At 51.4% G+C, this 27,494-nt stretch overlaps 12 protein-coding genes across 12 annotated transcripts; 7 read left to right on the top strand and 5 right to left on the bottom strand.

Annotated features, from left to right (window-relative positions):
- Positions 1-58: 58 nt before the first annotated feature.
- EDD37DRAFT_685856 (fungal-specific transcription factor domain-containing protein) lies at positions 59-2,865 on the top strand (the record flags this gene model as incomplete). The annotated part of the gene is made up of 9 exons (XM_062819901.1): positions 59-140; positions 428-542; positions 601-1,518; positions 1,568-1,634; positions 1,690-1,876; positions 1,925-2,102; positions 2,156-2,314; positions 2,364-2,577; positions 2,632-2,865. 9 exons carry the CDS (start codon positions 59-61, stop codon positions 2,863-2,865), a joined length of 2,154 nt encoding a protein of 717 aa, XP_062671487.1.
- Positions 2,866-2,901: 36 nt separating this feature from the next.
- Positions 2,902-4,309, top strand: EDD37DRAFT_625139 (Alpha/Beta hydrolase protein). The gene has a single exon (XM_062816212.1). The coding sequence runs from the start codon at positions 3,312-3,314 to the stop codon at positions 4,203-4,205; it is 894 nt and encodes a 297-aa protein (XP_062671488.1). The 5' UTR covers positions 2,902-3,311; the 3' UTR covers positions 4,206-4,309.
- A 324-nt stretch (positions 4,310-4,633) lies between these two features.
- On the top strand, positions 4,634-5,185 carry EDD37DRAFT_648071 (phosphotyrosine protein phosphatase I superfamily; the record flags this gene model as incomplete). The annotated part of the gene is made up of 2 exons (XM_062817968.1): positions 4,634-4,688; positions 4,737-5,185. The coding sequence occupies 2 exons, from the start codon at positions 4,634-4,636 to the stop codon at positions 5,183-5,185; spliced, it is 504 nt and encodes a 167-aa protein (XP_062671489.1).
- Positions 5,186-6,459: 1,274 nt separating this feature from the next.
- On the top strand, positions 6,460-7,942 carry EDD37DRAFT_648072 (CRAL-TRIO domain-containing protein; the record flags this gene model as incomplete). The annotated part of the gene is made up of 2 exons (XM_062817969.1): positions 6,460-7,227; positions 7,283-7,942. 2 exons carry the CDS (start codon positions 6,460-6,462, stop codon positions 7,940-7,942), a joined length of 1,428 nt encoding a protein of 475 aa, XP_062671490.1.
- A 956-nt stretch (positions 7,943-8,898) lies between these two features.
- Positions 8,899-9,645, bottom strand: EDD37DRAFT_625145 (hit family protein 1). Its single transcript, XM_062816213.1, has 3 exons — positions 9,519-9,645; positions 9,371-9,453; positions 8,899-9,306 (listed from the first exon to the last, which is right to left on the bottom strand). The coding sequence occupies exons 1-3, from the start codon at positions 9,550-9,552 to the stop codon at positions 9,022-9,024; spliced, it is 402 nt and encodes a 133-aa protein (XP_062671491.1). The 5' UTR covers positions 9,553-9,645; the 3' UTR covers positions 8,899-9,021.
- Positions 9,646-9,943: 298 nt separating this feature from the next.
- On the bottom strand, positions 9,944-12,059 carry EDD37DRAFT_625147 (cryptococcal mannosyltransferase 1-domain-containing protein). Its single transcript, XM_062816214.1, has one exon. The coding sequence runs from the start codon at positions 11,832-11,834 to the stop codon at positions 10,230-10,232; it is 1,605 nt and encodes a 534-aa protein (XP_062671492.1). The 5' UTR covers positions 11,835-12,059; the 3' UTR covers positions 9,944-10,229.
- Positions 12,060-12,512: 453 nt separating this feature from the next.
- On the bottom strand, positions 12,513-14,092 carry EDD37DRAFT_310661 (aspartic endopeptidase). Its single transcript, XM_062811323.1, has 2 exons — positions 12,685-14,092; positions 12,513-12,632 (listed from the first exon to the last, which is right to left on the bottom strand). The coding sequence occupies exons 1-2, from the start codon at positions 13,945-13,947 to the stop codon at positions 12,558-12,560; spliced, it is 1,338 nt and encodes a 445-aa protein (XP_062671493.1). The 5' UTR covers positions 13,948-14,092; the 3' UTR covers positions 12,513-12,557.
- Positions 14,093-14,595: 503 nt separating this feature from the next.
- EDD37DRAFT_310684 (protein kinase) lies at positions 14,596-16,703 on the top strand. Its single transcript, XM_062811324.1, has one exon. The coding sequence runs from the start codon at positions 14,651-14,653 to the stop codon at positions 16,250-16,252; it is 1,602 nt and encodes a 533-aa protein (XP_062671494.1). The 5' UTR covers positions 14,596-14,650; the 3' UTR covers positions 16,253-16,703.
- EDD37DRAFT_678715 (dimeric dihydrodiol dehydrogenase) lies at positions 16,373-17,949 on the top strand (the record flags this gene model as incomplete). The annotated part of the gene is made up of 2 exons (XM_062819658.1): positions 16,373-17,143; positions 17,175-17,949. Exons 1-2 carry the CDS (start codon positions 16,758-16,760, stop codon positions 17,947-17,949), a joined length of 1,161 nt encoding a protein of 386 aa, XP_062671495.1. The 5' UTR covers positions 16,373-16,757.
- Positions 17,950-18,077: 128 nt separating this feature from the next.
- Positions 18,078-22,503, bottom strand: EDD37DRAFT_310702 (nucleolin). Its single transcript, XM_062811325.1, has one exon. It carries the CDS (start codon positions 22,069-22,071, stop codon positions 18,205-18,207), a length of 3,867 nt encoding a protein of 1,288 aa, XP_062671496.1. The 5' UTR covers positions 22,072-22,503; the 3' UTR covers positions 18,078-18,204.
- Positions 22,504-22,765: 262 nt separating this feature from the next.
- EDD37DRAFT_607204 (ribosomal protein L22/L17) lies at positions 22,766-23,833 on the top strand (the record flags this gene model as incomplete). The annotated part of the gene is made up of 1 exon (XM_062814958.1): positions 22,766-23,833. One exon carries the CDS (start codon positions 22,766-22,768, stop codon positions 23,831-23,833), a length of 1,068 nt encoding a protein of 355 aa, XP_062671497.1.
- On the bottom strand, positions 23,631-27,285 carry EDD37DRAFT_310728 (cytochrome P450). Its single transcript, XM_062811326.1, has 4 exons — positions 27,077-27,285; positions 26,787-27,023; positions 25,891-26,735; positions 23,631-25,845 (listed from the first exon to the last, which is right to left on the bottom strand). Exons 1-4 carry the CDS (start codon positions 27,183-27,185, stop codon positions 23,890-23,892), a joined length of 3,147 nt encoding a protein of 1,048 aa, XP_062671498.1. The 5' UTR covers positions 27,186-27,285; the 3' UTR covers positions 23,631-23,889.
- Positions 27,286-27,494: the final 209 nt, after the last annotated feature.

Consider the following 27,494-nt stretch of genomic DNA (forward strand, 5'->3'; position numbering starts at 1 on the left):
GGGCAAGCAAGTTGTCACACTAAAAGAGGCTCGGCCGCAAGGCCCGAAGTCGGCCTCAATGGCCGACAATCACACGAATTTGACTTGGAATTGTACTCACTTCCACCGGATGTGCGGGGTACAGAGTCGCGATCGTCCCCGTGAGGATTCTCTTCGGGGTCCCCAGTTGATCGTGCCATCGGGAACGCATTGGCAATTGGCGAATTCGTTTACCAAAAGCCATTGAACAAATTCCCAACCCCATAGAACGTGGGCAATGTGCCTGACTGATTCCACGCCTCATCGGGGCACAATCTCTTCTGCGAACAGGAGTGCATAGTTTTGACTTATTTCCACGCCGGAAGGTCACCCTATATAGCCATGAATACTGCTCCATCTTCGTCTCCGTCCCCCACTATACCCAAGGCTACGCGAAGAGCAAAGATAGCCTGCAAGTCATGCAATGCGCGTCGCGTCAAGTGCGATGTCTCGGAATCACAGCCTTGTTGGCATTGCAGGGTGAGGGAGCAGCCTTGTGAGCTGATTGAATCACGGAGAGGCAGGTTCGAGGTTTCATCGCAACTTTATGCAGGTCATGAGCTGACGATTCTGTTGTTGCAGATATCAAAGAGTTCGGAATAAGGGTGCTGGCGCTCGCAGACGTTCAGAAGCCACAAGCATTGCAGAATCAACCATCGCACCCAGTCAGGATGCCAGCACAATCATGTCGCTTCAGGAAGACCATACGCGAATGAGTGTCGACTCCCTACTGTCGGCCAATCCAGCTGCTCCACAGCACATGCCCTCACTGGCCTCGATTGAGGAGTCAGCCATCGGCATAGACACGTGTAGCTCGGTGGACGGGCCCGAGATGCTATTTGCCCGGATGACTGAAGTCCAGCCAGCTGAAGACAGGACTCCAGATATTCGCGAACAGTCGAGGACACTCTACCTTGGCGAGACCTTTTCTCTGGCATTTGTGGTGAAGACCGTCTGCCATCCATCTCAGACTGGCAGTGAAGTCAGGAACCATTATCCCATACCACTGTCGGTCGCTGACAGACTGGACCGTCGAGATGACCCTGCAAAGTCCTTCCTCCAGCACGAAGACGTTTTTTTGCAAGCTCAAGGCGCTTTCACGACTCTTCCCAAAGCCCTCAGTGATGAGCTGGTCGCTGTCTTCTTCAGATACTTTCATCCGGCCTGGCCAGTTTTTGACCGCCGGCATTTCGCCGCATTGTACGAGCGTGATCAGGCATCTTTGTTGGCGTTGCAAACGATCTATTTCATTGCCTTTAGCATCTGTGATGAGAACCTCCTCCATCGAGCTGGGTTCTTTGACAGGTATCAGGCGAGGCGAGTTTTCTATTTGAGGGCAAAAGGACTGTATGATGCAGACTACGAAAAGAATAAAGTTATTCTTGCAGCTGTCTTGTTCCTCCTGGGCTTCTGGTGGCTGGGGCCAGAAGACCAGAAGGATACCTGGTACTGGCTTGGATGTGCTGTTAGCCTGGCACAGACATTGGGGATGCATCGATCGTAAGCCCGTCTCATCCTTCTGAGACACGGTCGACTGACTGGAATATAGGACAGCCCAGGGCGGCATGGACCCACGACAACGATCGCTGTGGAAGAGGATATTCTGGTGCATCTATGTATGACGTATTTGTACTGTGGTGTGAAGTGTCTCGAGCTAATAAGTGCATCTAGACTCGAGATCGACACGCTGCTGCAGCACTGGGTCGGCCTTTCCGTATCAATGACGACGATTGCGATGTCGAGGAGCTGTGTGAAGCGGACTTTGAATTGGACATTGCCTCTGAGTCTCCTATCATGGCAACGCAGAAGAGCTATCATGTTCAGTATCAGATAGCAATCACAAAGCTGGCGGGCTCTTGTAAGTAGAAGCTGGGGTTTGTCTACCATCAACTGACGGTAGGACTAGTTGGAAGAATCATGTCGACCAGATATCGGCCACACGGCTCCAATACCCAGGCCGGGATCAAGTCCATTGGCGATGAGTTGGCTCGGTGGAAAGCAGCCTTGCCTCGAGAGATGCTGCTTCAGGACATCGATCGTGATGGAGCAGGATTTTGGTCAAGCATGCTGCATGCCAATTTCTAGTAAGTCGAACATGGGCTCGCATCTCATGTTGCTTTGCTCATAACCCTCGAAGTACTTGTCAGATTCTTTTGTTTCGGCCCAGTCGTGTTATAGTCGAAACAGACCAGGAAATCCAAAATGATCGGATTGCCCGCGCTGCAGCAGATGGGATGACGCGAATCGCTGAGGATTTGCTGACATCGGGGATGCTGAGACAAGCCCAGGTGCACATGTAAGTATCATCTTGGCCATTTCGACGCGTTGAAAATTGACATGCCCAGGGCTCCTGCATTATTTGCAGCCTGTGGAATGCACGCAATAGTCATCCGGCGGAAGTGTGCCATCCAAAGTCAGGTTGCGGAAAATCGGGCCCGTCAATGCATGCTGGCCTTGAGTGAACTGGCAAAATCGTGGCCAGTAGCGAATTGGATTCTGCGTCTCTTCATCAGCTTGATGACTCGACTCACTGGCCATGATTTCAAAGACATTCATCCAGTACAGTATGGGCCAGTGGTCTCAGGAACAAGTTTCATTCCTCCTTCGCAACAGAACAATGCCGTTGATGGTCTTGAGTTGGGCCCACACCAGGAAGGATATCCCAATGACCCGTCTGAACATTCGATCGAGGTTGGACACACGCTGCCGCAAATGGCAGACACGGGGAACCCCTGGCATGAGGATCTCGGACCGGAAGACCTGAATTGGATCTTCCAAGATTCTTTGGGCGACTTTAGCCTGTATGATCTCAGTCTGCAGAATGAAGCCGGCAGTACTGCGTTCTGAATTTATAAGTTCTCGCTAGACTGCCCTTTGTTCAACGACAAATAAAAGCATAGTCTGAGTTCTGCTTGGCTCTAAGTGTCCTTATATGTTCTTGTCTCGACTTCATGTCAGGAAGCCATAGGTCTATCGGCAGCAAGGCCAATAGGCATCGAAGCCGCCGAAAATGATCTGGTCAGAAGCCGATATACCCTTTGACCGACCTCGGCGACTCCAACGTCTACCCAAGGGAAAGGGGTGGGGCGCGGGGAAGAGGAGCGGACGGGGTCGAATGGTCTTCATCAGGAAGTCTTCGCAGTGGCGCACATATTGGCTCTATGCAGGTGTAGATTGAGGACTTCCAGTACGCTGCTGCTTTAGACAGCCTATTTTGAAAGCCTGCCACCGACCTGAATACATCATCGCACCTGCCGATTCGCTCGAAGTCGACTCGCGACGAACTCGTCACCATGGCGAGCATCAAAACCGTCCGTGTCCCGCACCTTTGGGGAACCGACGCCGCCTATGTGCAGCCACGACCATACGACGCATCAAAACCGACTTGTGTCCTTGTGAACAGCTTCACCATGACCTCGGCTCTGTATGAAGCCCAATTCACGGATGAGGCACTCCTTGACGCAATGAACCTTATTGCCATCGAACCTCTGGGTCACGGCAAAACCCGAACCAGCTCCGATACTTTCACCTACTGGGACACGGCGATCATGAATCTCCAAGTGCTCGACGCTTTGGGGATTAAAGGTAAGGTGTTTGCGCTGGGTACCAGTCAGGGAGGCTGGATCGTGGTGCGCATGGCGTTGCATCAACCTGGCCGCATTGCTGGCATTATTCCCCTTGGTACGAGCATGGACTATGAGAGTGAGCGCACGAGGAAGCTGGGCAACTTCGATGCCTGGGGCACCGTTGGAGGACCGATCCAGGAATTCAGCTCGACGAGACCGACCCCAGAATTTGTGATGCCTGAGTCATTCCGGGTGTTCCCTATCTACGTCGGCTTCGGCAAAGGTATTGACCAGAAGACCGCCAAGTGGTGGCACGAGGAGATGAAACGCAATTACAGCGGCGATGACGGACGAAAACGTCTCAGAGAAGTCACTGTCAATCTCCGAGATCGAGACGGGCTTCACGGGAGGTTGAGTGAAGTCCAATGTCCTATTCTATGGCTGCACGGGACAAATGATGCGGCGTACTCGGTCGCCAATGCTGAAGAGGAGATCAAGTTGTTTGTCAATTCACCGGACGCAAGGTTGCAAGTCGTGGAAGGCGGCGAGCACTATTTGAGCTCTAGTCATCCTGAAGTGGTCGACAAGGCATTGATAGAATTTGTGTGGAAGTATTCCTAGGCGGCCTGTATCCTCGAAAAGGTCGCATGGCTGAGCAGGCTTGTATGGCAAGAAGGTCGTTGACAACGAAATATGAAGTCAATAAAAGGGGTGATAGGTCTTCCGTGAGTAGCTAGATCCTCTGTAATTAGGTGTCACAAGGCTCTTACTAGGCACCCCAGGGCCCCAAGGCTGCGGCTGTTCACGATAAGATAAACACAGCTGGCCCAACGCGCTGGTTAATCTTCGGGCTTACATTCAACGCGGTGTCGACTGTTCTTCTGCGAAACATCCTCCAACCCTTCTCTATCCTAGCGACGGTCTGCCTACCACTCTTTCTGTCGCCTTGAAATGGCGACTATACATTTGTCGGAGGTCAACAAGAAACCCAACATTGACTGAGCGAACAGCGGTATCTCGTCACTGCCGATTCGCAGCCCATATCTACCATGGCTACACCGACAGATAAAATCTCTGTGCTCTTTGTATGCCTCGGCAACATCTGTAAGCTCTTCGATGGAATTGCCATATGCTCACTGACCGTGTTACAAGGTCGCTCCACTATGGCAGAGGGCGTGTTCCGCTCTCACACCAAAACCCATCCTCGAATTGGCGAGATCGATTCAGCGGGCACGGGAGCATACCACGTACAGGACCCTCCGGACTTTCGAACGATGGATACACTTCGAAGACACGGCATTACGGATTACGATCATGGTGCGCGACAAATCGACACCCAAGACTTTCAGACATTCGACTACATATTTGCCATGGATGCCAACAATTTGAGAGATCTGCAACGATTGCAACGAAAGGTAGACAGCGAAGGTGAGAAGAGCAAAGCCAAGGTCATGATGTTTGGCGAGTTTGGCGGCAAAAGGAAGGCCGAAGAGGTTGTCGATCCTTACTACGGCGCCGACAATGGGTTTGAGGTTGTCTACGAGCAGGTCAATCGGTTCTCCAAGAATTTTCTTGAGCAAGTCGTCGACAAGAAGGCATAAGGGCAAGAATTACCGAATGAACATTAATTGAGTCCGTTTCGGGAGCGAGAGGGCGTGTTTTTACTGCACCGGACTTCTATCAGTCGGTCAGTCACCTCTTGATTCCCACATCGCTTTGGCAATAATTGGATGGGATAGTTGCATCGAGTGGGAAGCGGGCTCGCACTGGCGCGGGTCGCTTTCATGGAGAGCCCGCAACATCTGCTCGCCGATCGACGCTGCTCGCACCGAATACAGCAAAAGAATAACAGGAACGCGCCAGTATCACAGGCGATAGGCATCCCTTACACTCGGGCTCGACCGAATTTGGGGTGTGCAACACGTTGCCAGGTACGAGTAGAGATGGACTGAGATCAAGATTGTTCGCAAATGAAACGATCCAGGCAGGGATTGACGAGACTGGGTATTGGGCAAGCCGGTTCTGAGGCGAGAGGGTTGTGAGCAACAACGTTCCATGTGCGAAACCGCAGCCTCAAGCCCCTGATCTTGCAGCCTTGTGGGTTGGACTTTTGGGATGCACACATTAAGCCTGGAGAGCGCCAGATTACAGGGCCACATAAGACGGATAAATTGGTATTGGGATGTTCACTTGCACAATAGTACTCCTACTTGTAAATCCCCGCCTCCATGGTTGTCGTGAACATCAGGAACTGACGTTCAATCGTTGTTACTTTGTATTTAGACTCAAGGATGATTGATGACGATGATGACATAAGTGCATGCTCGTATCTGCGTTATGACAACATCTCCCGGCCTTAAGAGTTGCCGCCCGCTTACGAAGACGCGGGCTGGCATTTGGGGGTGCTGCATTTTGCATGAAAGACCTGTATCCACGGCTGCTTCGGCATTATAACTAAGCACGCATTGAGTACCTCATCATTCTGCGGTAGCTGCTTTTCTACATGCGACAGCGCGCTTGTCAGCTTCTGCCTGTCCCATCACTTCTTCGTGTGGCGGCTCCCAGGAAATTGCAGCCAGCTGTCTTGCGCAGGTTCAGCATCTGCCATCAACTACAGGCTTTCTCGCGACGCCCGCACCCAGCCTCTCTGACCCAGTCAAAAAGTTTGTACAGTACGCCGAGATTTGCACGACCAGTCCAAGCATCTACATCATCATACATTCTCGTTATTGCAATCGCATTTGGAAGCGCCATCGCTCTTGACTACTTTATACGCCCAAAGTCCAGCGGGGCACACGACAGCCACGACGACCACCTCACACATCGCACTTTGGCAACCCCACCAGGAGACACCTACGATCCGTTCTATACAGACATGCCCGTCCCCTCTGGACACCTCGGCAACTTGTCGCCCGAGCAAGAAGCGAAACTACGCGAATTTTGGGCCGCGACACTGAAAATATTTGGAGTTGAAGACCCTCATCATTTGAACGTCGCCGATTTGTCTCTGGCTGATGAGGACACGCAATCGATATCTGAGGTAGATGGTAAAGATAAGAAGAAAAGCAAGAAGCGGTTGGGTCTGTTCAAGAAGAAGGATAAGGATTCAAGCAATGGATCGGCTACTCCTACCAAAGATCCCAGTCACCATGCCGACTCCGATGACAAATACGGCCAGTATAAAGAGTTTCAGGATATAATTGCGACTCAGAACCCCGAGTCCATACGTGCCACCTTCTGGAGTATGGTCAAAGCCGATCATCCAGATGCCCTCCTATTACGGTTTCTCCGAGCGCGAAAATGGGATGTCCAAAAGGCGCTAGTCATGCTGGTGTCTACAATGCGATGGCGAAGTAAAGAGCAGCACGTTGATGACGATATCATCTTGCGAGGAGAAGGTGGTGCGCTTGAAGACTCACAGTCTTCCGATCCAGCAGTCAAAAGAGAGGGCACGGATTTCCTTACTCAGTTGAGAATGGGAAAGAGCTTTCTACATGGCACAGATAAAGAAGGACGTCCGTTGTGCTTTGTCCGAGTAAGGTTGCACAAAGGAGGAGAACAGACAGAACGGAGTTTGGAACGATATACGGTTTATGTGATTGAAACAGCTAGGCTTGCTTTGAGGCCTCCGGTGGAAACTGCTGTGAGTACCTTGACCCTTACATTTTGCGGACGGACAAGCTGACTTCCACTCTTAGTGTATAGTATTCGACATGACTCATTTCAGCATGGCCAATATGGATTATACACCCGTCAAATTCATGATTAAAGTCTTCGAAGCGAATTATCCGGAGTCGTTGGGAGCGGTCCTTGTACATAAATCGCCCTGGATATTCCAGGGCGTATGGAAGATCATTCGAGGCTGGCTCGATCCTGTTGTTGCTGGAAAGGTTCACTTTACATCTGACGTGCATGATCTGGAGAAGTTCATTCCCAAGTCTCAGATCATCAAGGAGCTGGACGGTGAAGAAGCTTGGGAGTATAAGTATGTGGATCCGATACCTGGCGAGAACGATGCCATGAAGGAGGAAGCCCCACGAAAAGAGTTGGAAACAGAAAGGCACAACGAGGTGCTAGAGTACCAGCAGAAGACTTTTGAATGGATTGCACAAGGCATGGGACCCGATGCGGACAAGATCAAAGAAACAAGAAACGCCCTTGCCGGGAGCTTGAATCAGAACTACTGGAAGTTGGACAAGTACATTCGTGCCAGGACGATATACGACCGTACTGGTATGATATCCCCAGATGGCAAGATCAACTTCTACCCACCCACACATGGAAAGGGAAGCAATCAAGCCGTTGCGCCCACGTCGAATATATCAAAGACGGACACCAGTGCGGATGATGTCGATTGATATCATTCATGGAATGAGCAGGAAAAAGGTCTTTATGTGTCAATATGTAATATACTGAACGGCCGATGCATGATTGCATGCCCGGCGCTTAAGCGAACGTGGACGTGGACGTGGCGGTAACAGTGACGCTGAGCCGCCTAGCAGACATATTCAGCAGACCGAATATCTATTCGGCTCTCCCCAATGAGCAAGGCCCGCAACACGAGCTTTCTTTCTTGCATGTCTAGACACATTCCAAAGACTTCCCAAACCGTCCACCTGCATGCTTACTTTTCATTTTTCGGGGGTGGAGAGGATAACCCCGTTTCTATGCTCGCTTCTCACCTCACAACTTATTAATTCTTCCCGTTCATAGATCAGCGTTCCCTTGAGTATAGTTAGGAAAATGAAAAAGTCAAGTCAGAAGAGAATGGATCGCCCTCAACCAGATCCCACGGTCTTCTTCATCGCAAGCCCTCCTTGGACAGCTTGCCCAGTCAGACTTTGCCAGCACTGTTGGATCGAAAGGAAGCACGCCAGGGCCGAGCAAAGGCCCGAGGGAGGATACTCAGCCAGACAATACGGAAGTAGGGCACTCGGCCAGAATCACGCGATTGAGGCCCCAACGAGATGAGAAAGTTTGGGCCGACAGATGTGTGGGATGAGCATCTCCAGAAACATGCGCAAGGCGATGGACGCGTTCGAGGAAGGGTCCATATGATCGAGCACGGGGTTTGGCAGCCCAGGATACCATTATGGTATACGGCGTTCAGAATGAGAGGGACATTTGGCCGGCATCCTGAGCGTTTGGGATATATCTGATGGTTCAAAGGAAGAACTTGGTTTTGATAAACACCGAGGTCGTGCTTGAGGCGGGATGCCCTCGTTTCGATTCAACGCTCGGAGGACCACGATCGGAGAATGACAAAGCGATCCTGCAAATGACAACGTGAAGTGCACCATCGAGAAGAGGCATTGTCGGCCGTACAGAGGTTGGGCTTGTGGTCATATAGTGGAATGACATCTATCGTAATTGTGAGGCTCTTGCCAGACGCGCTTCCTTGACCCTATGTACAGTGTTTTGCGCAGTCGTGGTTTCTTCACATCTTCGCCTTTAAATCAGCATGTAACTTCTTCAGCGCATCCATATCCGTCGACGTGGCAGGCCACCCGATACCCAGGCCTTCGGTCTGGTTCGATTTGGGAATCATATGGAAATGAACGTGGTCAACCTCCTGGTGTGCAAGTCTCCCGTTGTTCTGTAGGACATTGTAATTCTCCGCCCCGCTTGCCGCCGCGATCTTCTTGACGACAGGTAGTATCTCGGTCAGGGCGTCGTCGGGGATGTCGGTGATCTTCACGCCGTGGTGTTTCGGGATGACGAGCTGGGCGCAAGATTAGCATGAATGACCGTTGGTCTGCAGACTTTCGGGTGCGTGAAACTCATACAGCGTGTCCCCTGCTCAGAGGCTGGATGTCGAGGAAGGCGAGGACCTTGTCTGATTCGAACAGCTTGAAGCAGGGAATGTCACCTGCAGATACATCAGTCTGTTTGAAATTCAATGGCGCTGGAGTGCTTCGGTCGAGTCAATCGTACCCTTGATGATCTTGCAGAATATGCAGGCTGCCATGTTTACTTGTCGAATCGGACGTCTGCACGCGTCTTTTCGTAGATATACGCAAGGCGACTCGTGGTAGTGAGCGATCAATAAATGGTACTTATATCAGAAGTCTACGCCGAACAACATGCGCATGCGGGGAAGGGTCCGGCGTAGAACAGCAGCTGTGGGGTTACTACAGGGAGCCGCTATATCACGTGCTGACTAAAAAAAAGAGTCTATATATTTTTGGAACCTGAAATTTTTGTGTTGGAGCGGGACGAACTATAGCAGAATCCATTTCTTGCCTTTTACCAGAGATGGCCGTGGTTACGCCCAAAATGCTCCATTTATCAATCTTTGGACACATTATTGCATTGCTCATGATGAGCGCTTTGCTTTTTTGCCATTCGCGTGGAAACAACAATTCTCGAGTAATGGCCTGTGTTCGAATCATGAGTTGTGTAATGTTCTTTTTGTTTTCGTAGGAAGCCACAAAACCCATTTTCTCATTCTGGTGCGAGCAGAATCACGTGGGTCTTCAAAACCTACTTACTCTTTCAAACCTTTCTCTACTTCTTGATAATCGTTACATGTTCCTTCTTTCCAAGCATCCCACATCCACATTGATGCTCGAATGATTACTCCATACGCCCGCTATTTGCTTTTCACTAGAATATCAACAAGGTCGGCCGTGCGTTCTCCCCATTTTATCTCCTACGAAGTGTTTGGTCCCAAGGTACCCAATACCCCTTTTCCCATGTTGGATTGGTGCCAATCGACGCACAATGAATCGACGCGGGAGGCTTCTCTTGCCATTTAAGCCCATGCCATTCTGTAGGACCTGTATCGTCCGTGCCCTTTTTACCAGGTTGTTTGGAAACCCATCCATGCAACTCCTTTGCTTTGGCCGAAACCTCGACCGAGTATCCTAGATTGACCTTTGGTATGATCGCGATACGTCCATTTCCTAACTTCCACAGATCTTTAGCCAACAGAGTGGGTTCTCCAAAGTAACACTCTCCTTTGTGAGCGGATCTGAAGTCGACTTTGCCCTCCATGAAGGGCTGCGCATTCAATGCGACGGCACCGTTCCAACAGGAGAAGACCTGCACTGGTTTCCCTTGTTTGTATCTCGACCGGCTCTCAAAATGATTCCAAAACAGGTTTTTCGAGAATTCCCAGGAACCACTTTGGGGGATTTCAAAGAACATTTCTCCGTTCATTTGTCTCGATATCCAGATGTCATAGAAGGAAACACCGTCGTTGATCCAGTCCATTGCACAAGTCATGTCCGCTTCCAACACGGTGCGCTGATGGATCAACTCCAAGATATCTTCAGAGCACGGTGCAATATCGTTCAAGAAGATGATGGTTGTCGCAATGTCATATCGCCCGGGGTGGTGTGTCAACGGCGCCAGAGCTTGATTGCGAAGCTCTGACAGAGCCGAGATGCGGTCGGTCTCTCCTCCCCATGGGTTCCTTTCGTTACAAGACAGAAAGTATCTCACACCGAGTGCTTCCATCTCTTGAGCTAACATTTTGAGTATCTCAAATGTCCCGTCCGTTGATCGTCCTTCAACAATGGATAAGGCGCAGAGCTCTGGCCCAAGGAATCGCATGACCTCTACCGCCGAAGCTAGCAATTGTGGCATGATGGCGACCGACTGGAAGAGGTTTATGGCGAAGAAATATCGTGGCTTTCCTGGGGCAACGGCACCGAGCGCCAGATGGGAATATCGCTCCACGTTGATGGTAGGACACTCCAGTCGCGGCATGTCATACATGCTGGAGTTTGTGCTGGAGTTCATGATGGCTTGCACATATGGCGTCGCTTGCGCGAACAGTCCTTCATCGCCTGTCTTTTCGGGACATCCATTCACAGGTCCGTGTGCCGAGGACGCTTCCTCTGTTGGCATGGAATCTACTGCGGCGGTTGATGTCGTCGCATCTGAAAAGGATGTTTGCGTATATAAGGCGTCTGATTTTGACTCAGCGATGACCTGTGTTGAGGATATCGTGTTGGAGGTAGCTGTCTCCAGCTGAGGTGTCTGTGTTGTTGGTGGAGACTCCAATGCTTTTACTGGTGCTGATTGAGATACAACCTGCGAGGATGTAAGTTCGCTAGATGTCGAAACTCCGTCTGTCCTGGTTGGAGACAGGAGTACTTCCTTTGCTTCATCCTGTTGCTGGATACTACTGAGCAAGCTGGAGAAGTACTGCTGCTCATAGACTCGTCGCGTGGTGATGATCAAGCAAATGATGAGGAAAATCAGCCCCAGGGCCTGGTTCAAAGACACCGCAGACCTCCTCATTGTGGCTGAAAGCTCGAACTGATGTGCCGCGGCAGGAAGATGTAAACGCCTCGGTCGTGTCTACTTCTGAGTAGTAGAGGACAGAGGAGCCTCCCTTTGCACGTTCATCTTCTTCAACACGTATGGCTCAAAATTGATGAGGTACGGCAGTACTGGACGTAGAGTACGTTGTGGAGAGAACTAATGGTAAGGGTCGAGGAGTTGCTATAAGAATTACAAGTACGTATGCACAGGGTAGACAGCCACGCAAGAGTGCGGGATAGTAAAGGGGGATGGATCCCGGGACACAGACGTGCGCTAGGATACTCGCGACTGACACGATCTGGAGCGCTCAAATGAAGGATCATGGCAGATGGTTACACCTCAGCTAGGTTCTGGAAAGCCCAGGAACGTCAAGGTCGTGGGAAGGAGATGACTGACAGTTTTGACAGTTCTCATCTGCCGAGTATTGACAGGGTCGAAGACCCTTTGTTCAGCAACCGAATAGTGACGCTGAACGAGCATGGTAGACAAGAAGGTCTGAATAAGGTACCTGGTACACCAATGCGAACCTCGTCGTGGCAGCATGGACAATTGCAGGTACGATACTACAGGAATAATCTTCATAGTCGACCACACCAGTCTTCTGCTTAGCAGATCAGGAGGCAATCTTCAGCGACAGCCGGCTGACATTGACAGCTGTCACCAGTGAACCGGATCCGGCACATCCCTTGTCTACGCTCATTATGATTGCGGGCCATCTGGAGTAGGATCAGCACGTTGTACAACACCAAAGCGCAGATTCCCTCCATCAAAGACCTGTAAACAGTGTGAGCTAAAGTACTTAGATGACCAGGGCAGCATGACTTACCGCATAGACGTTCTGCAAGAAGATAACCCCAAAGATGCCGAACTTAAGATTTCCCGGAGACTGAATGCCGCCAAAGGTCATATTCGGTTTTAGGCTTGGTGCGAAACCGATGTGCTCTTTGTCAATGGTGATCGGGCAAGTGCCAACGGCGACGGAGAAGTCTGGAAGATCATTAGGTGATGTATTGGTAGGGTACACCCAGCCTTGGTCGGCTTCACTGTACTCGGAACCGGGTATCTGGCCGTAGAACTGACGGCAGACTTCGTCGGGCAGCAGGAGCAAGGTAGTCCCAGTATCGGCAACGGCCTGGTACTTGGGAAGATCATACTGTTCGCCATTGATGATTACCGAGGGTGAATCGAACATCCAGAATCCACGGGTGTTGTTGATCGGGGTGTAGCACAATTCTTGGCCAGAGGGTATGACCGACTCGTCAATGTCGCCGAAACTGTAAAAGGACCGACCTCCATCCGGATCATTGACATCCTTGTACGATCCTAGATAACAGGTGAACAGCTCTTGATTTGTGGGAATGTCGTTCTGCAGGATCATGTTCTCGAGAGGGGTTTGGACACGTATTGGTATCACGTTGTTGATGAAGCTGAACCCTAAACCGAGAAGGCCGTTGGCGACTGAGTCGTTCAAGAGCTGTCGTGAAAGTTGATTAGCCAGTTCAACAGCCTGGCCTTCAATTGTGATGCTCCCAATTTTGACAACATCTGTTCCGACGGTTCCAGAGGCTGAGGAACCATCACCATAGCGGATTTGCCATGTGCTTCCCGGCATGTTGTGGAAGGTGGACGACTTGGAAGGATCGAAGAGCGTCTCACCGGAGGTGGAGGCAAGTTCAGTCTCTGGAATAGCGGTGGACCACACCCAGGTATCTGAGGAGCCGGTATCAAAGTTCAGATTCAGTGTTTGAGGCGGAGTTCCGATCTCGACCGGACATGTATAATACATGTCATCTTCCTGATCATCCGCCGTAACGACGCCCGTGGTGCCATCCTCCTGACGCTTTCTCAGGATCCCGTCGTCACCTCGATGGTACGGACCGGGCAGTATGGGAGTGGTACCATACTTGTAGTAGACGTGGACGAGGGATTTGGTGCCATTGGCATGGTAATTGGGGTTGTGGTGGACGCTGATTCGAGTGACATTGGCATTGTAATTGGGGTGGCGGACAACGCTGACTGGAGTGGCGATTGCAACGACTGTGGTGATGAGCAGTATGTGAATAAGACTGAGCCATGCTCGGCCCTGCATCTTAATGGATACTCGGTTTCCAAGTGGTTAGAAATGTCCAAGAAGACCCTGGGAGGACGATGATCGATCGATGAAATGAAACTGTGAAACTAGGAATATGGGATGCTTTTCGTCTGGTGCATCACACTTCCCTGGGGGTTATGGTTTGGTGTTGAAGTTCACTGGGTTGTACGATTGCCTTATATTGATCTTTAGCAAACAAAGTGACAAGAGCGACCCGACTTGTGACGACACACTTGGCTTTTGTTTCTTTCGTGTCAACTCACAGTAACATCGTGTAAGTAAAATGGTCAAACAGGACTTAACTTAAATGAAGTGGCTGCAGTCACTTCCAGCATATTAGCTGCATTATCATAAGACGCTTCACTGAGGTTGATACTCATATTTGGACCGCCAATCGAAGGACACGCGCCTTGCTTCACTGTTCCGACAGTCACGTATTGTGTGAAAGCATTAAGCACGATACAAGCAGCAGTGAGCTCGAAGTGACCTGGGAGACTGGCTCCAATGGTTCTATAGGTATTAAAGCCGTGTGAAGTTGAAGTGACTGCGAAAAGGAGATACTTATCAACGGCATAATCTCGGCTGATTAGATAAGAATTGCCCAAAAATTTCCTGCGCCGTTCAGAAAATCAGTGAGTGACCCGCGAAACAACATTGATTTTATTCCTGCCCATGCATCTCATGTCGCCAATTGCTCAACATGGCTGCTGAGGTTCAGCCACTCGCTCAGGTCAAGCTACCTGCGCGGCCTTCATCACTCACTCCGGAGCAGTCATATTGGCGCACCTTTAGGTCACCAGTGAACGTCCCATCACCTACCAAGCATGCGGTAACCCACATCTCGCAGCCACAGCCAGTATCGGCTGGACAGACCCCTGCCGACTTCTTTGTCGTCACCACTGGCGCTCGAGTTCAATTGTTCTCCCAGAAGACACGAAAACTCCTCAAGACCATCACTCGGTTCGACGATACAGCCTACGGCGGCGAAGCGCGGTACGATGGACGAGTACTTGCCGCAGGAGACGAGACAGGCGCCATTCAAGTGTTTGACGTGAACTCCAGAGCCATCCTGAAGACATGGAAAGAGCAGAAACAGCCGGTTCACAGCGTCAAGTGGAATCCCAGAGATAGCACTTCTCTTATGAGTTGTGGCGATGATAGGACGGTCAGACTATGGGACCTCCCAAGCGAAACCAGCGTCGAGACCTTCCGTGGTCACCACGACTACGTTAGAACAGGCGCGTTCCTCCCTGGTCAATCCAGCAACCTACTTGTCTCAGGCAGTTATGATCAGACCGTTCGACTCTGGGATCCTCGCACACCGAATGGGTCGGTCATGACATTCAAACATATCGCTTCGGTTGAAGACGTTCTCTGCATGCCATCTGGCACAGCCATTCTGGCTGCAGCTGAGAGTCAGATCGCGGTATTGGACATTGTCGCAGGCAGACCCTTACACATGATGAAGAACCACCAAAAGACAGTGACATCCTTATGCCTGGCTTCAAATGATACGAGAGTTGTGAGCGGAGCACTTGATGGGCATATGAAAGTCTTCGAGACTACTGGGTGGAATGTCGTCGCCGGCTCAAAATATCCTTCCCCCATTCTGTCGTTGGCTGTCATTGCCTCTGGGAATCCCCGAGAAGACAAGCACGTCGTGGTGGGTATGTCTACAGGACAGCTGAGCATCAAAACCCGGTTGTCCGGCGAGCAGAAGGTCAAAGAGCGGGAAAGGCAGAAACAGATGGAAGCCTTGATTGCTGGCACGATCGAAGAGTACGACAAGAAGCAGGCCAAGAAGCGACCCCGAGGGCTAGAGAGACGTCTGAGAGGCCGAGAATATGCCGGTGAAGATGCCGACATCATCGTCGAAGGAAACGTGCGAGGAAAGCAGAAAAAGCTGGCTCCTTGGGAGAAGGAATTGCACAAGGGAAGATATCGTGCAGCCTTGGATATCGCAGTTCAATCCGCAGACAAGATTACCATCGTCACTCTCCTCAACACCCTTCGATACCGGTCAGCGCTGCGTGCTGCTCTCGATGACCGATCCGAGAATGAACTCCAACCCATTATGAGCTGGGTCTGGAGAAACATCACAAATACCAGTTTCGTGCCTTTGTGCGTGGAAGTATCAATGAACCTCATGGATTTGTACTCCAGACATCTGGCCGAGAGTGAAACGCTTGCCAGACAGGTCAAGAAGCTGCGCGAAAGAGTGCAGGAAGAAGTGCAACGGGCGCAGCAGGCCGGAATGACCAAGGGAATGCTGGAACTTTTGACTCCTGAATTGGCCGTCTGATAGGACAACCCAGATGCCGTCAAGCAGGAGTTGTGATGGGATTTCTCACTTGGTACGGAGCAATGGGCAGTCAATCTCGCCGATTGAGCAGTTGCCCATGTCAATCTGGTTCGGTACCTTGACAGAAGAGTCTGGAGCATGCATTCATACCAAAGCCAGCAATGCAAGTCTGGTCGCAGAATCGAACGAATGATACGCGCGACACAATCACAGCCCGGTCACGACAACGGAGAGATCACCGTCAACCTCCAACTGGCCCCAACACAAATTCTCGGATTTCTGGATAATCATCCGGATAGATGTCTTGAAATGTACAGACACTTTGGTCATGGACCTCTCGGGACCAATTATTCCAAGGCGGGTCGAGTACTGTTTGCGGCAAAGCCACATCATCGTGATCACGCAAAAACCACAAAATATGAGGGGTTCCTGATAACGTCAAACATAAATTCACCAACTTCCACATCATTTCGACTCAAAATAAGCGCCGAAATACAAGCAGAGAATGGTACCGAAAGAAACTCGCTGGGGTATCCTAGCCACCGGCGGCATTGCCGAGACATTCACAAAGGACCTCCAAATCGATCCTGCGACACGCAACGTCCAGAACGTCAAGCACGCCGTTGTCGCCGCAGCCAGTTCATCCAGCCTTTCCCGAGCGCAAGAGTTCCTGAAGACAGTCGGTGCTCCTGCCTCCGCAAAACCGTACGGATCATACGCGGAGCTTGTCAAGGACGACAACATCGACATAATCTACGTCGCGACGCCACATTCGCACCATTACCAGAATGTGATGCTCTGCCTGGAAGCCGGCAAGAACGTCCTCTGCGAAAGGCCTTTACCGTCAACGCAGCGCAAGCCAAGAAACTCGTCGAGACGGCCCGGCAAAAGGTCTGTTTCTCATGGAGGCTGTTTGGACCAGGTACTTCCCATTATCAATCTACGTGCGCGAGGCCATCACTTCCGGCAAACTGGGCACAGTCATCCGTGTGTCCGCCGACAATTCCTTTGGCGTCATCCCCGAGGAAACGTTCGACACCGGGCACCGGATGGTAAATCCAGATCTAGCCGGCGGCATCTTGCTAGATACGGGCATCTACAGCTTGACATGGGTTTTCCAGACCCTGTATCTGACTCAAGACCCCAAAACGCGCAAGCCACCGCACGTTCTTTCCAGCATGCAAAGGTACCCGGTCACGGGCGCCGACGAGCTGACTACCATTCTACTGACTTTCCCGCGAGACCCTCAAGAGGGAGGCGATATGCACGCCACTGCCACAGGCGGCTTCCGAACCTCTAACGACATCGATGGCAAAGGCACGGCCGGCCCCGCCGTGCGCATTCAAGGGACAAAAGGTGAAATGCAGGTGTGGGCACCGATTTTCCGCCCTACTCGCACGCGACTCGTTCTCAAGGACGGGACGACTGATGACAAGAACTGGCCGCAGCCCGGGCCCGGTCAGGGAAGTGGTTGGTACAATGGGTTTGGGGCGAAGAAGAATGCCGAGGGCGAGGGCCATGGCATGTTCTGGGAGGCCGATGAGGCTGCTACGGCCTTGTTGGAAGGCAGGAAGGAAGGCAAGTACGAGAGTCTCGACGAGTCGGTGCTTATCATGGAGGTCATGGACGAAGTTCGAAAGCAAAATGGATTGACTTATCCGGAGAAGATCGAGACAACAGAACGCATCACGCTGTAAAGAGGCATGCCGAAGCTTAGACAGTAGTTAAGTACAGAACGGGTGGAAGAGAAAAATCGTTCAAAATCTCCCTTCTCGCAGCATACTATTTGACTATGGTATTAATGACTCAAGACGCTTTTTATTGTACAGCAGAAATATGATATGTTGGCATGATACCAACAAGGGAGAACTTTTGCTGAGGGGCATTGGGCATCGTCAGCACACTTGCTCCTTGTTTTCCATTCTTCTTGATTACAATCGATCGACCGAGTGTCATCCTTTGTTCATGAGATTGCGGAAATCGCCGTTCGTCTTCTTTCCCTCACCTGACGTGCCATTTGTCCCAACATCACTTTGCTGCTTTGCTTGCGTCAGGAAGGCAGATCTTTGACCGAGGTTCCCACCCTTTCGAGCGCCAGGCTGCATAGGACGTCTGACCGCACCGGCTGCGGGAGCAGGCGCTGGCCGACTTGCAGTGGGACGCTTGACGAACGATTCTTGCTTGTGCTCTGCCTTCTGCTGGAGCATTTCTTTCTCCGTGGTGACTCGGATGCGTCGACCAGGGTCAATCTCATGACCATCCAGCTCAATCATAGCACGGCCAGCGTCAGGGATCTGGTCGAACTCGATGATAGCACCTTGATGATTCGTCTTGAGAACGACTTTTCGTACAGGGCCAATATTTTCAGCCATTGCCTTGATTCGGCTCTCATTGACCGTGTCGGGCACGTCGCAGATGGCCACCGTTCGTTGTTTTCGGTCTTCGACAGCTGCGGGATCGCGCTGTGGCTTGGACCCTTTATCCATATCGCCGTCAACAACCGAAGGTGATTTAGAGCGAAGAGAACCGGTCCTCGAAGCCTTCTTGCCGCCTTCAGAAGTCAGCTCTACGGTGATTTGTCTCCTCTTGAACTCTTGCCCATTCATAGCCACCGCGGCTTGGGCCTGCTCTGAAGTGGCGTAGGTCAGGAAGGCGATGCCTCGGTTTCTGGATTGGTTCTTGGGATCGTGAGGAACTCGAATGTTTTCCAGCTTTCCATACTGCGAGAACAGTTTCTCAATATCGTCGTTCTTGGCCTTGAACGGTAAGTGGCCAACAAAAATCTTTCGGCCTTCGTCCGTGTTTTCGTCCCTTGACTTGCGTGCTGTCGGATTCGAGATTTTGACCACGAGTGGCAGTCCTTCAATCTCCTGGTTGTCCAATTCGGTCGCCGCTTGCGCCTCACCTGGCTGCTTGAATTCGACGTAGCAGAACCTGCGCCTCTTATTCCGCTGAAGTGACGGAAACCGTACATTGATGATTTCGCCGTACTTACCCATGAGGTTTCGAATGTATGTCTCGTCCGCTACAGCAGGGTAGTTTGTGACGTACAAGGTAGATCCAGTATTGAGCACAACCGATATCTCGGAGCCTTCGAACTCTCTACCATCTCTGGAAAGAGCGAAGGTTGCAGCTTCGGCCTCCTCGAATTCAACAACAGCGCTGTTCTCCTCATTCAGCATCTTCACGTGCTTCACAGTGCCACAGCTGCTGAAGTATTGTCGCACTTTCTTATCTGCCACATTCGAGGGCAGGTTTCGCACAAGAATGCTAGCGTGTTCGCGGTCACGCTTGAGTTGATCTTCGACACCAGCAGAGCCTTCGATCGAATCTTCCACTCCATCAGAACTTTTGTTCCGCTTCTTTGTGTCTGGTTCCTCAGACTCATCCTCACGTTTTCTCTTTCCGATATGAAGGGCATTTGCCACCTCTTGGGTTCGATTCGCAACTTGTTCTTCAGCTTTTCGTGACTGCTCTTTGATGTCTTCTGCTTGCTGAGCTTCTTCAGATTTCTTGACAATCTCCTTCCGTATCTTTCGTACAAAAACCAGCACATTCTGCAATTCATCTGCATCCTCATAATCCTCGCAGTGGTTCACCAGTGCTTCGATAAGCGGTTCCGGATAGTCAAGACCTGGATACTGAAGACCTTGTTTCAAGACTCCGACTGCAAAAGGAGCCGAGGACAAAGAACCGAGTCGATCAGGGCCAGTCTGTTGGATGAAGGCCATGGACACCGACTTCTGAAGTTCGAATTCGTAGAAACGCAACCAGAATTTATAGTGCGTGCCATACTCGGGAATGAGATCGTCAAATTGTGCCCTGGCATTGTCAAATCGCCGCTGAGACTTGAGATACTCAACGTATTTCCGCTGCAACATGAAGGAAGTATCGAAACTCGGCAACAGACCTTGCTTGGACGCAAGGCTGTGCACCTCCTCGATAGAAGATCTTATGCCCATTTCGGCCACATCTGCATCCTCCTCCACAGCATCAGCTCGTTTCGTCCGTCTTAAGAGATAGCCACACCATGCGTCGTAGACTATCAGCGCCTCATGAATGCCGGCAGCATCCAATAGCCCAGTGCTGGTAGCTTGGTGCTTGATCTTCTCAGTCTCATCGAATGCCTTGATCTTGGCGGTGTCATCACATTCGTCTTCTGCTTTCAGCTCGGACGCCAGTAGATATTGCTTCCACAATGACCCGGACCAGGGACAGTGTTTCGTGGCTCGTGCCAAAAGGTCGAGCACATCAATCTTGGATCTCTCCAACATGTAATCTAGGTGAGCCTCCCAGATTTGAACGGTTGAGGAGAACCGGAGCTCAGCGCGAGCATACAAAGAAGCGACCATGTCAAAGCCAGCACTTGCGGGCTCTTTCTGATTACGTCTTGCTTTCGCATTCCGCGGCTTTCTCGCCTTTTCTTCCTCACTGCGCTCGAAGACAATATACTGGTCGAAAGTCGAGTACTCCAAGGTCTGATCACCTCTCCTTTGCGCTTCTTGCAGTGTACTTTCATATGCATCTCGGTCGTTCCAAATCTCCTTAGCACCCACAGAGTCTTTGAGGCTGGAAGCCATAATGCTTTCGTACTGATCCGGTATGTTTGCAGAAACAAAAGAGGAAAACGTCTGAAAGGTCTGTTGCCATTCGGCATGTGGTACACGCAGTCGAGCTTGGAAGAGGTCGAAAGCAGCTGTGGAGTCGGTTGAGGACAACTTTTGGCTGGTATCTCCAAATCTGAAAGTCATGTATTTGTCCCAGACTTCATGACTATGGGCCATGTCGTGCTTCGTGCTCTCGACCGCTTCCGTCCACGTGTCGAGAACCAGGTTCCATTCAAACACTTCACGCCCCACTGACCGTTCTATCACGCCGGCGTCTCCTTCGGCATCGCTAGGGGTTTCGAGTGCCCATCGATAACAATGCGAAACCCACTCGCCAAATGTGACCCATAACCGGGTGCTGCCAAACTCTTCGGTCACGGCTCGACGGCACTTGTTGACGACGTCAACTCGTTCATCCGCTGTTTGTGCGAGGATGCTCTCGTCCTGAAGCCAATCCAGCCACTGGTCCTCGCCGACAGCATATAGCTTGTCGAAATTCTCGCGGGCCTGTCTCAGTTCCTTAAGCAGTTCGTATGTCCAGGGATCCCGGCGAGCATTCGGATTTGTAGACGGGTAAATATGATCGACAAAGCCCTGGTGCAAGATACTGATGATCTCTGTGTGCGTGATAAATGACGAAGGAGTCTCCAGCACATGTCCTACCAACACTGACAGTCTGTTTTGTGAATCAATCGGCAGCGAGGTCTCGGTATAGTCGCCTCGTAAGACCTGCTTCGGTGTCTCGACCATGGCGATATCGAATGACGCGCGAGGGTTCGAGGTTGCACCTGAGGAGGTGAGGCGTGGGAATAGGCCGGCAGGCGATTTCTGGCTCTCGGAGGAATCATGACTGGTGAGGACGGGCGGTGTCGATCTCGAATGCGGTTGGTTCGGCGCAAGCTCCGCCAGAGTGTCCATGTTTTGTGTAGATGAAGACCGTGAGAACTGGCCTGACATGGGTCCGGCAGGAACAGGACTTATGAGGGGTGACGAGTATGCGGGTTGCTGTGATGGGCTTCTCACATGAGCCGGGATACTTGACGGAGGAAGGATCGACCGAGACAACGGCGAACCTGCAGTAGGCTGGCTGCCTGCGTTCGAATGCGACCGCTGGACATGTTTGAAAGGTGATTTCGCAGGAGCTTCCGAGCCTGGCGTCAAGGAAATTGAGCGCGGCGTTTCTGAAGGAGAGAGTAATGAATTGATGTCCATGACTGTGCGCGATCACTGTTCAAAGATATGGTCTTTCAGTGGAAAATCGTCGATTTATGTCTTCTCCAACTCTTACACAATGACGGTTCTGAACGATCAAAGTTGAGGCCATCGAGCTGGACCTCGTGTGCTGGTCCACTCAGCGAAGGCTCGTAGATGAGAGAGAGAGGGTTTTCTGAAAGACTTTTCTGTGGTCGCTGGGCAGTAACACAAGACGCGGCGAGCGCGGACTGAAGAACAAACAGCTGAGGGGATTAAAGTGACTGTTTCCTGCGCATGCATACACAGACGAAAGTTCAAGTCTGAAAGCCGAGCGAGCGGGTTGTACGTCAAAGGACTAGACGCGGCCTGGTGTGGTATGACCTTTGATGCAGATGCAGGCAGGGTCGAGAACCTTTTAGGCTGTTGCAGGAAAGGTTCAATTAAGGAATGGTCTGCCGGGCGGGTTCACTCTTCCGGTGCCAAGCTTCATTCACTTCGCGATCGAGAGAAATCCGTGACCTTCCTAGGTATGCAGTGCCAATGGTTGACATTCAATGACCGTAGGTGAACATTCAATTCAGCTCGACCCAAGTCCTTTCCTGTCGACGGGCTATACCTTGGTCACCATGGGCCCTCATCGACTTGCACTCCGAGGAGTCTGTCAAGGCAAGTACTACATCCCTAACTGCGGCCAATGATCCAAGCTAACGAGATGAAAGCTCGACCATGTCGCAACTCATCCGCAACCATCGTTGATGTTTACACCCGCTTGTCCACACTCTCCCTCCGGTCTGAGCGATCATTGCACACCTCCCCGATATGCCGCGCACCCACGGCATTGAAAGAAAAGACCGATAAAAAGGCAAAATTGGCTGCGCCAACATCGACGCTTGAAGCACTGACGCCGGAGCAACGATTACAACTAGCAAAAGATCGAGCAGCCCAAAAGCGAGCACAAGAGAAGATCGATCAGGAGCGGAATTTCAGATATGGAGCGCTGGCTCCTACAAGTTTGTTCGGTCGGGATCTGGTCGACAACGACAAGACCGCGGTGGAGGACAATCCTTTTGAAGACCGCAATCCCGAAAACATGGCCATAGCCCTCAATCCCCGTCCTACTGCACGCTCACGGTGGCAACGACGGATGGTCATACGCGACGTTAGACGGCGGGGCCGGCCCAACAAAGAGATGAGAATTGCACGGTCGGAACGAAGCCATCTATCTCGCTCATATTTCTTCAAAACTTCAATGAAGAAGCTGGCTCCCCTCGCTCGACAGATTGCGGGTAAACCTATCGCCGAGGCAATCCTCCAAATGAGATTCTCAAAGAAAAAGGTGGCCAAGGAAGTCCACGAACATTTACTCCAGGCCCGCAACGAGGCCATCGTAATGAAGGGGATGGGACTGGGAGCCGTCAGTGCTAGCGAGGATGCAGTTGTCGGTCAAGACCCGAGCCAAACTCGAGCCCTCCCCACCCAAAGGCCATCGAAGGCTCTCAAGAAGGGCGTGAACCCCAATGAGACCGACATCTACGTCGCAGAAGCGTGGACGAACAAGGGCCCCTACGGAATGGAGCCAGAGTTCCGAGCGCGTGGAAGGGTCAACATGCTAAGGCCTCCTAACACAGGCATCAGTGTGGTGTTGAAAGAAGAGAAGACGAGATCGAGACAACAGGCAGAAAAGGAGGTGAAAGCGTTACGCAAGAGAATGGGCAAGAACATGTGGGTTCACCTGCCAGACAGGAAGATCACTGCCCAACGTCAACACCTTTTGTGGTAGATACCTATATCCTTGTACAAAATTCTCCGATTCATGAGAGCTTGCTGAATTGCCGTTCAATCAAAGACATCGACCGCATACCTCTCACCTCGGAGATGTTCCCACCATTGCAAGCCCTGTTCATAACTGTATTCTTTTCCCTTTCTCCGTGCTCCGTCGATGGCCATCCTCGCAGCAGCATCCGCGACTCCCTTGCCCAGAGAACTGCTTCCACAGATATACGCCCTTGCACCCGCATCGAATAACCTGCTGACAGTCTCGCGTTCACGCCACAGCCTATCCTGGGCATACTTACAGCCGTCCGACTTGTCCGGCGCTCTGCTATAAGCATACAACAATTTGACGACGCCTTCGGCCTCCCATTTCGCTAATTGTTCGCCATATATCCGATCTTTATCGGGATAACGACAGCCCACAATCAAAATCGCTTCGGCAAAGTCCTCGCTCTTGGCTCCGGACGTGGCAATCCGAATGGCGCGCTCTTGCACGAATCCGATGAACGGCGCGAGTCCTGTTCCAGCACAGACCATGATGATCGGCGTGGTTCTATCGCGAGGCAGGTGGAATGATGCATGAGATTTCTTGATCGTGAGCTGGACCGTCGTGCCCGGCTGCAGACGTTTGAGGTAATTCGTGGCAACGCCCAGATGGCCTGCGCCCGAGTCCACGACCGAGTAAATGATGCTTGCCTTGGTCGGATCCTCCAATGGCGTTGATGAAATCGAGTACTGACGAATGCGCATCGGTGTCAGCATCGAAAGGTACACGGAGAACGGGAGGTTGAGGCCCGTATATCTCTCGAGGATCTGAAGCACTGATAGCTGCTCGGTGATTGATGCCAGTTTCTCGGCCAGCTCGTCGTCGCCAGCATACTTGCGCAACGTGAGGATGTTTTTCCTTGTTGCAGGGCTGTTCAATTCGACGTAGGCTCCCAGAACGGCTGTGACAGCCATCGCGGTTTCCGTAGGGATGGTCGTATGTGCTCCTCTACGAAGGGTCATCACTGCGTCCCAAGGAAGACCGAATCGTCGCAGCACCCTGGAGATGGTTGTTACATTGTTCACTGGTAGCAAGGCAAGGTAGTCGCCAGCTTCGTAGGTCAGATTGGTCGGTAGCCTGAATTCGGTGTGTCTCTTTTCCGGGGTATCCGGATTGGTCAAAAGCTCATTTGCAAGGACCAGAGCTTCCTGGACGTTGTGCCGAAGATGAGATGCCCGGGCAGTGGTACTGAGCTCCATTTCCAGACCGTCGGAAACCTCTGCAGGCTCGGACTCTGCCGACAGTGCCGGCCAGAGCTTTTCGTCCTGCCAGGAATCGAAGTCATCGAAGACATTTCCTCCGCCCACATCAGACTCGCCGCGACCTGTGAGTGGGCTCGCCCCTTTGTTGAGAAGCTCGGATTCGATGAGTTTCGGCACTTTTTGGAATGTTGCGACCCAATCGTGGTGACCACAGCCAAAAACTGCAAAGGTCACATCTTTGACCTTTTCAGGGTCGACTTTTTTCAGCCACTCTACAAAGACCGCAGCATTGTCGGGCGGATTGCCCTCGTAACTAGCGGTGATCACAACAACGGGTTGTTTGGTGGGCAGTAGGTCAACAGCCGCGTCTAGTGTCTTCACACTGGCGGCAAACCCTCGTCCTTCGGCGTTGCTGGCTAGATTCTGGGCAAGTCCCTCACAGGTACCCGAATTCGATCCATACAGAATCAACATGGGCTTGCTGGATTGAGTATGTTTGGTCAAGCCAGCTTTCGGCTTATGACGAGCGTCGTCGACCTCGAGTCCAGCATACATCTTCCGCTCCAGCTGCACAGGATCGATCCCCTCTCTCAACGATGCTCGCATGAAGAAATTGTCGGGTTTGAGTGTCAAGGTCTGCTTGATTTGAAGCTGATAGCTGGGGTTATCAGCTCTGATATTGAAATTCTGGAGGATCAGCGCAAGAGTTAAGATGGCTTCCTGCCAGGCAAAAGGTCGGCCGATGCATCCTCTCGCTCCATTGCCGAACGGCTGTAATTGTTAGTGAATGTTCCAACTTCCTTATGATGCACTCACCTTCCAAGCATTTGGGGGTAGTTTTGCGAAGTTATCGCCATACATTCTTTCTGGTTTGTACTCATCGGCATCTGCCCCAAACGCTTTGGGGTCTCTGCCTATGGCGGGAAGGAGTGCAACAATCGAGGCATCTTGAGGAATAAAATACTCTCCACCGATAACAACAGGTCCGGAAACATTCTCGAGTGGTTGAAGCGCGAACGCCGGTGCAGTTGGTTGCAAACGTAGAGTTTCCCGCAAGACAGCTTCAATATATGGCAACTTGGACATATGCTGATAGGTTACGGGTCCTTTGCCGACGACAGTGTCCACCTCCTGCTGAGCCTTGCTCAAAGCATCAGGGTTCTTGATGAGGTGATAGCAGGTGAAAGAAAGGAGGCCTGATGTTGTCTCATGACCTGCAATGAGGAACGTGATCATGTTGTTCATGATGTTCTCGTCGCTCAACCGTTCTCCTGTCTTGGGATCTTTGCCGAACAGCATCGCATTTAGCAGGTCCTTCTTATCGACAGGGTTGGCTCTCCGATGAGCAATGACCTCTTCCGCAACCGCTTTCATTGTGGCTATGTCCTGTTGATATTGCCTGTCCGCTGATCGATTGAAGAGCGATTCGATGCGCGTTCGTGATAAACGTCTTCCAGACTCGAGTAGGAATCCGACCATAGCATCAACGAAAGGGTTCATCTTTTCCGAATAAAACGAATTGAAACGTTTACCCATAGCACAGAGCGCTATCGAGTCAAGGGTCAAGCGGGTGAAGTCGTCGGTAACGTTAATCTGCTGCTCAGGGCCTACCCGGGCCCATTTGGCGATCAACTGTGTAGCAATGTCGTACATTTCGTCGTCTATTACGGGGTAAGTCAGATCGATATCTTTCCTTGCGAGAAAGAACTTACACATGTCGTGAATGCCGATGGTGCCAAATGCAGGCACCAGTGTTCGGTGAGCCACCTCCCAGTTGTGTTCTCCGTGGTAAGCAGTGAAAAGTCCATCTCCGACGCCATTGCGAACTTGCTGAAGAGCTCCTGAGACCGCTTTGCAGAATCTGGTCTCATCGCATAGTTCATTCAGTAGATCTGCGGAGGTGATGAAATATCTTTCTCGACCAAGAACCGTGAGCTTGAAGATGGGGCCTGTTCCATTCAGCTGAATTCATTCATTCATTTATATTCGTGGGACTACTTACCATATTTTTCGCCTATATGTACCAGACTCTGCATGGAATTCTTTGGGTCTATGTCCAGCACGTTCCCTAAAAAGGGAACCGTTGGAGGCTGGGGAATCGGAGTCGACATATTGGGCTGTTCGACGCTGGGAGGGCAGACAAGAATGCAAGCAGGCACAAGCACAAGTACGCTGGAATAAGAGGAAATGGAGAATGCGAGAAAGTAGAAGCCAAATCAAGGTGGGAGTGAGGTGAAGTTATATACCAACACGCCTCGAAGATCGGTTGCAGTATGACCAGAATAAGCAGCTGTTGCGACCCAATATACGTATGCGCAATCCTGAGCGTTCGCCGTTCGAAAGTGCGTTCTCTCCAATGGCGACGTTTTTTCCCACGGCATGCCACCGGCAGCTAGATTGCATAATACTCGCATTGGTAA

This window comes from Exophiala viscosa (assembly GCF_022695815.1).
Source record: "Exophiala viscosa unplaced genomic scaffold EDD37scaffold_3, whole genome shotgun sequence".
Lineage (NCBI taxonomy): Eukaryota > Fungi > Ascomycota > Eurotiomycetes > Chaetothyriales > Herpotrichiellaceae > Exophiala > Exophiala viscosa.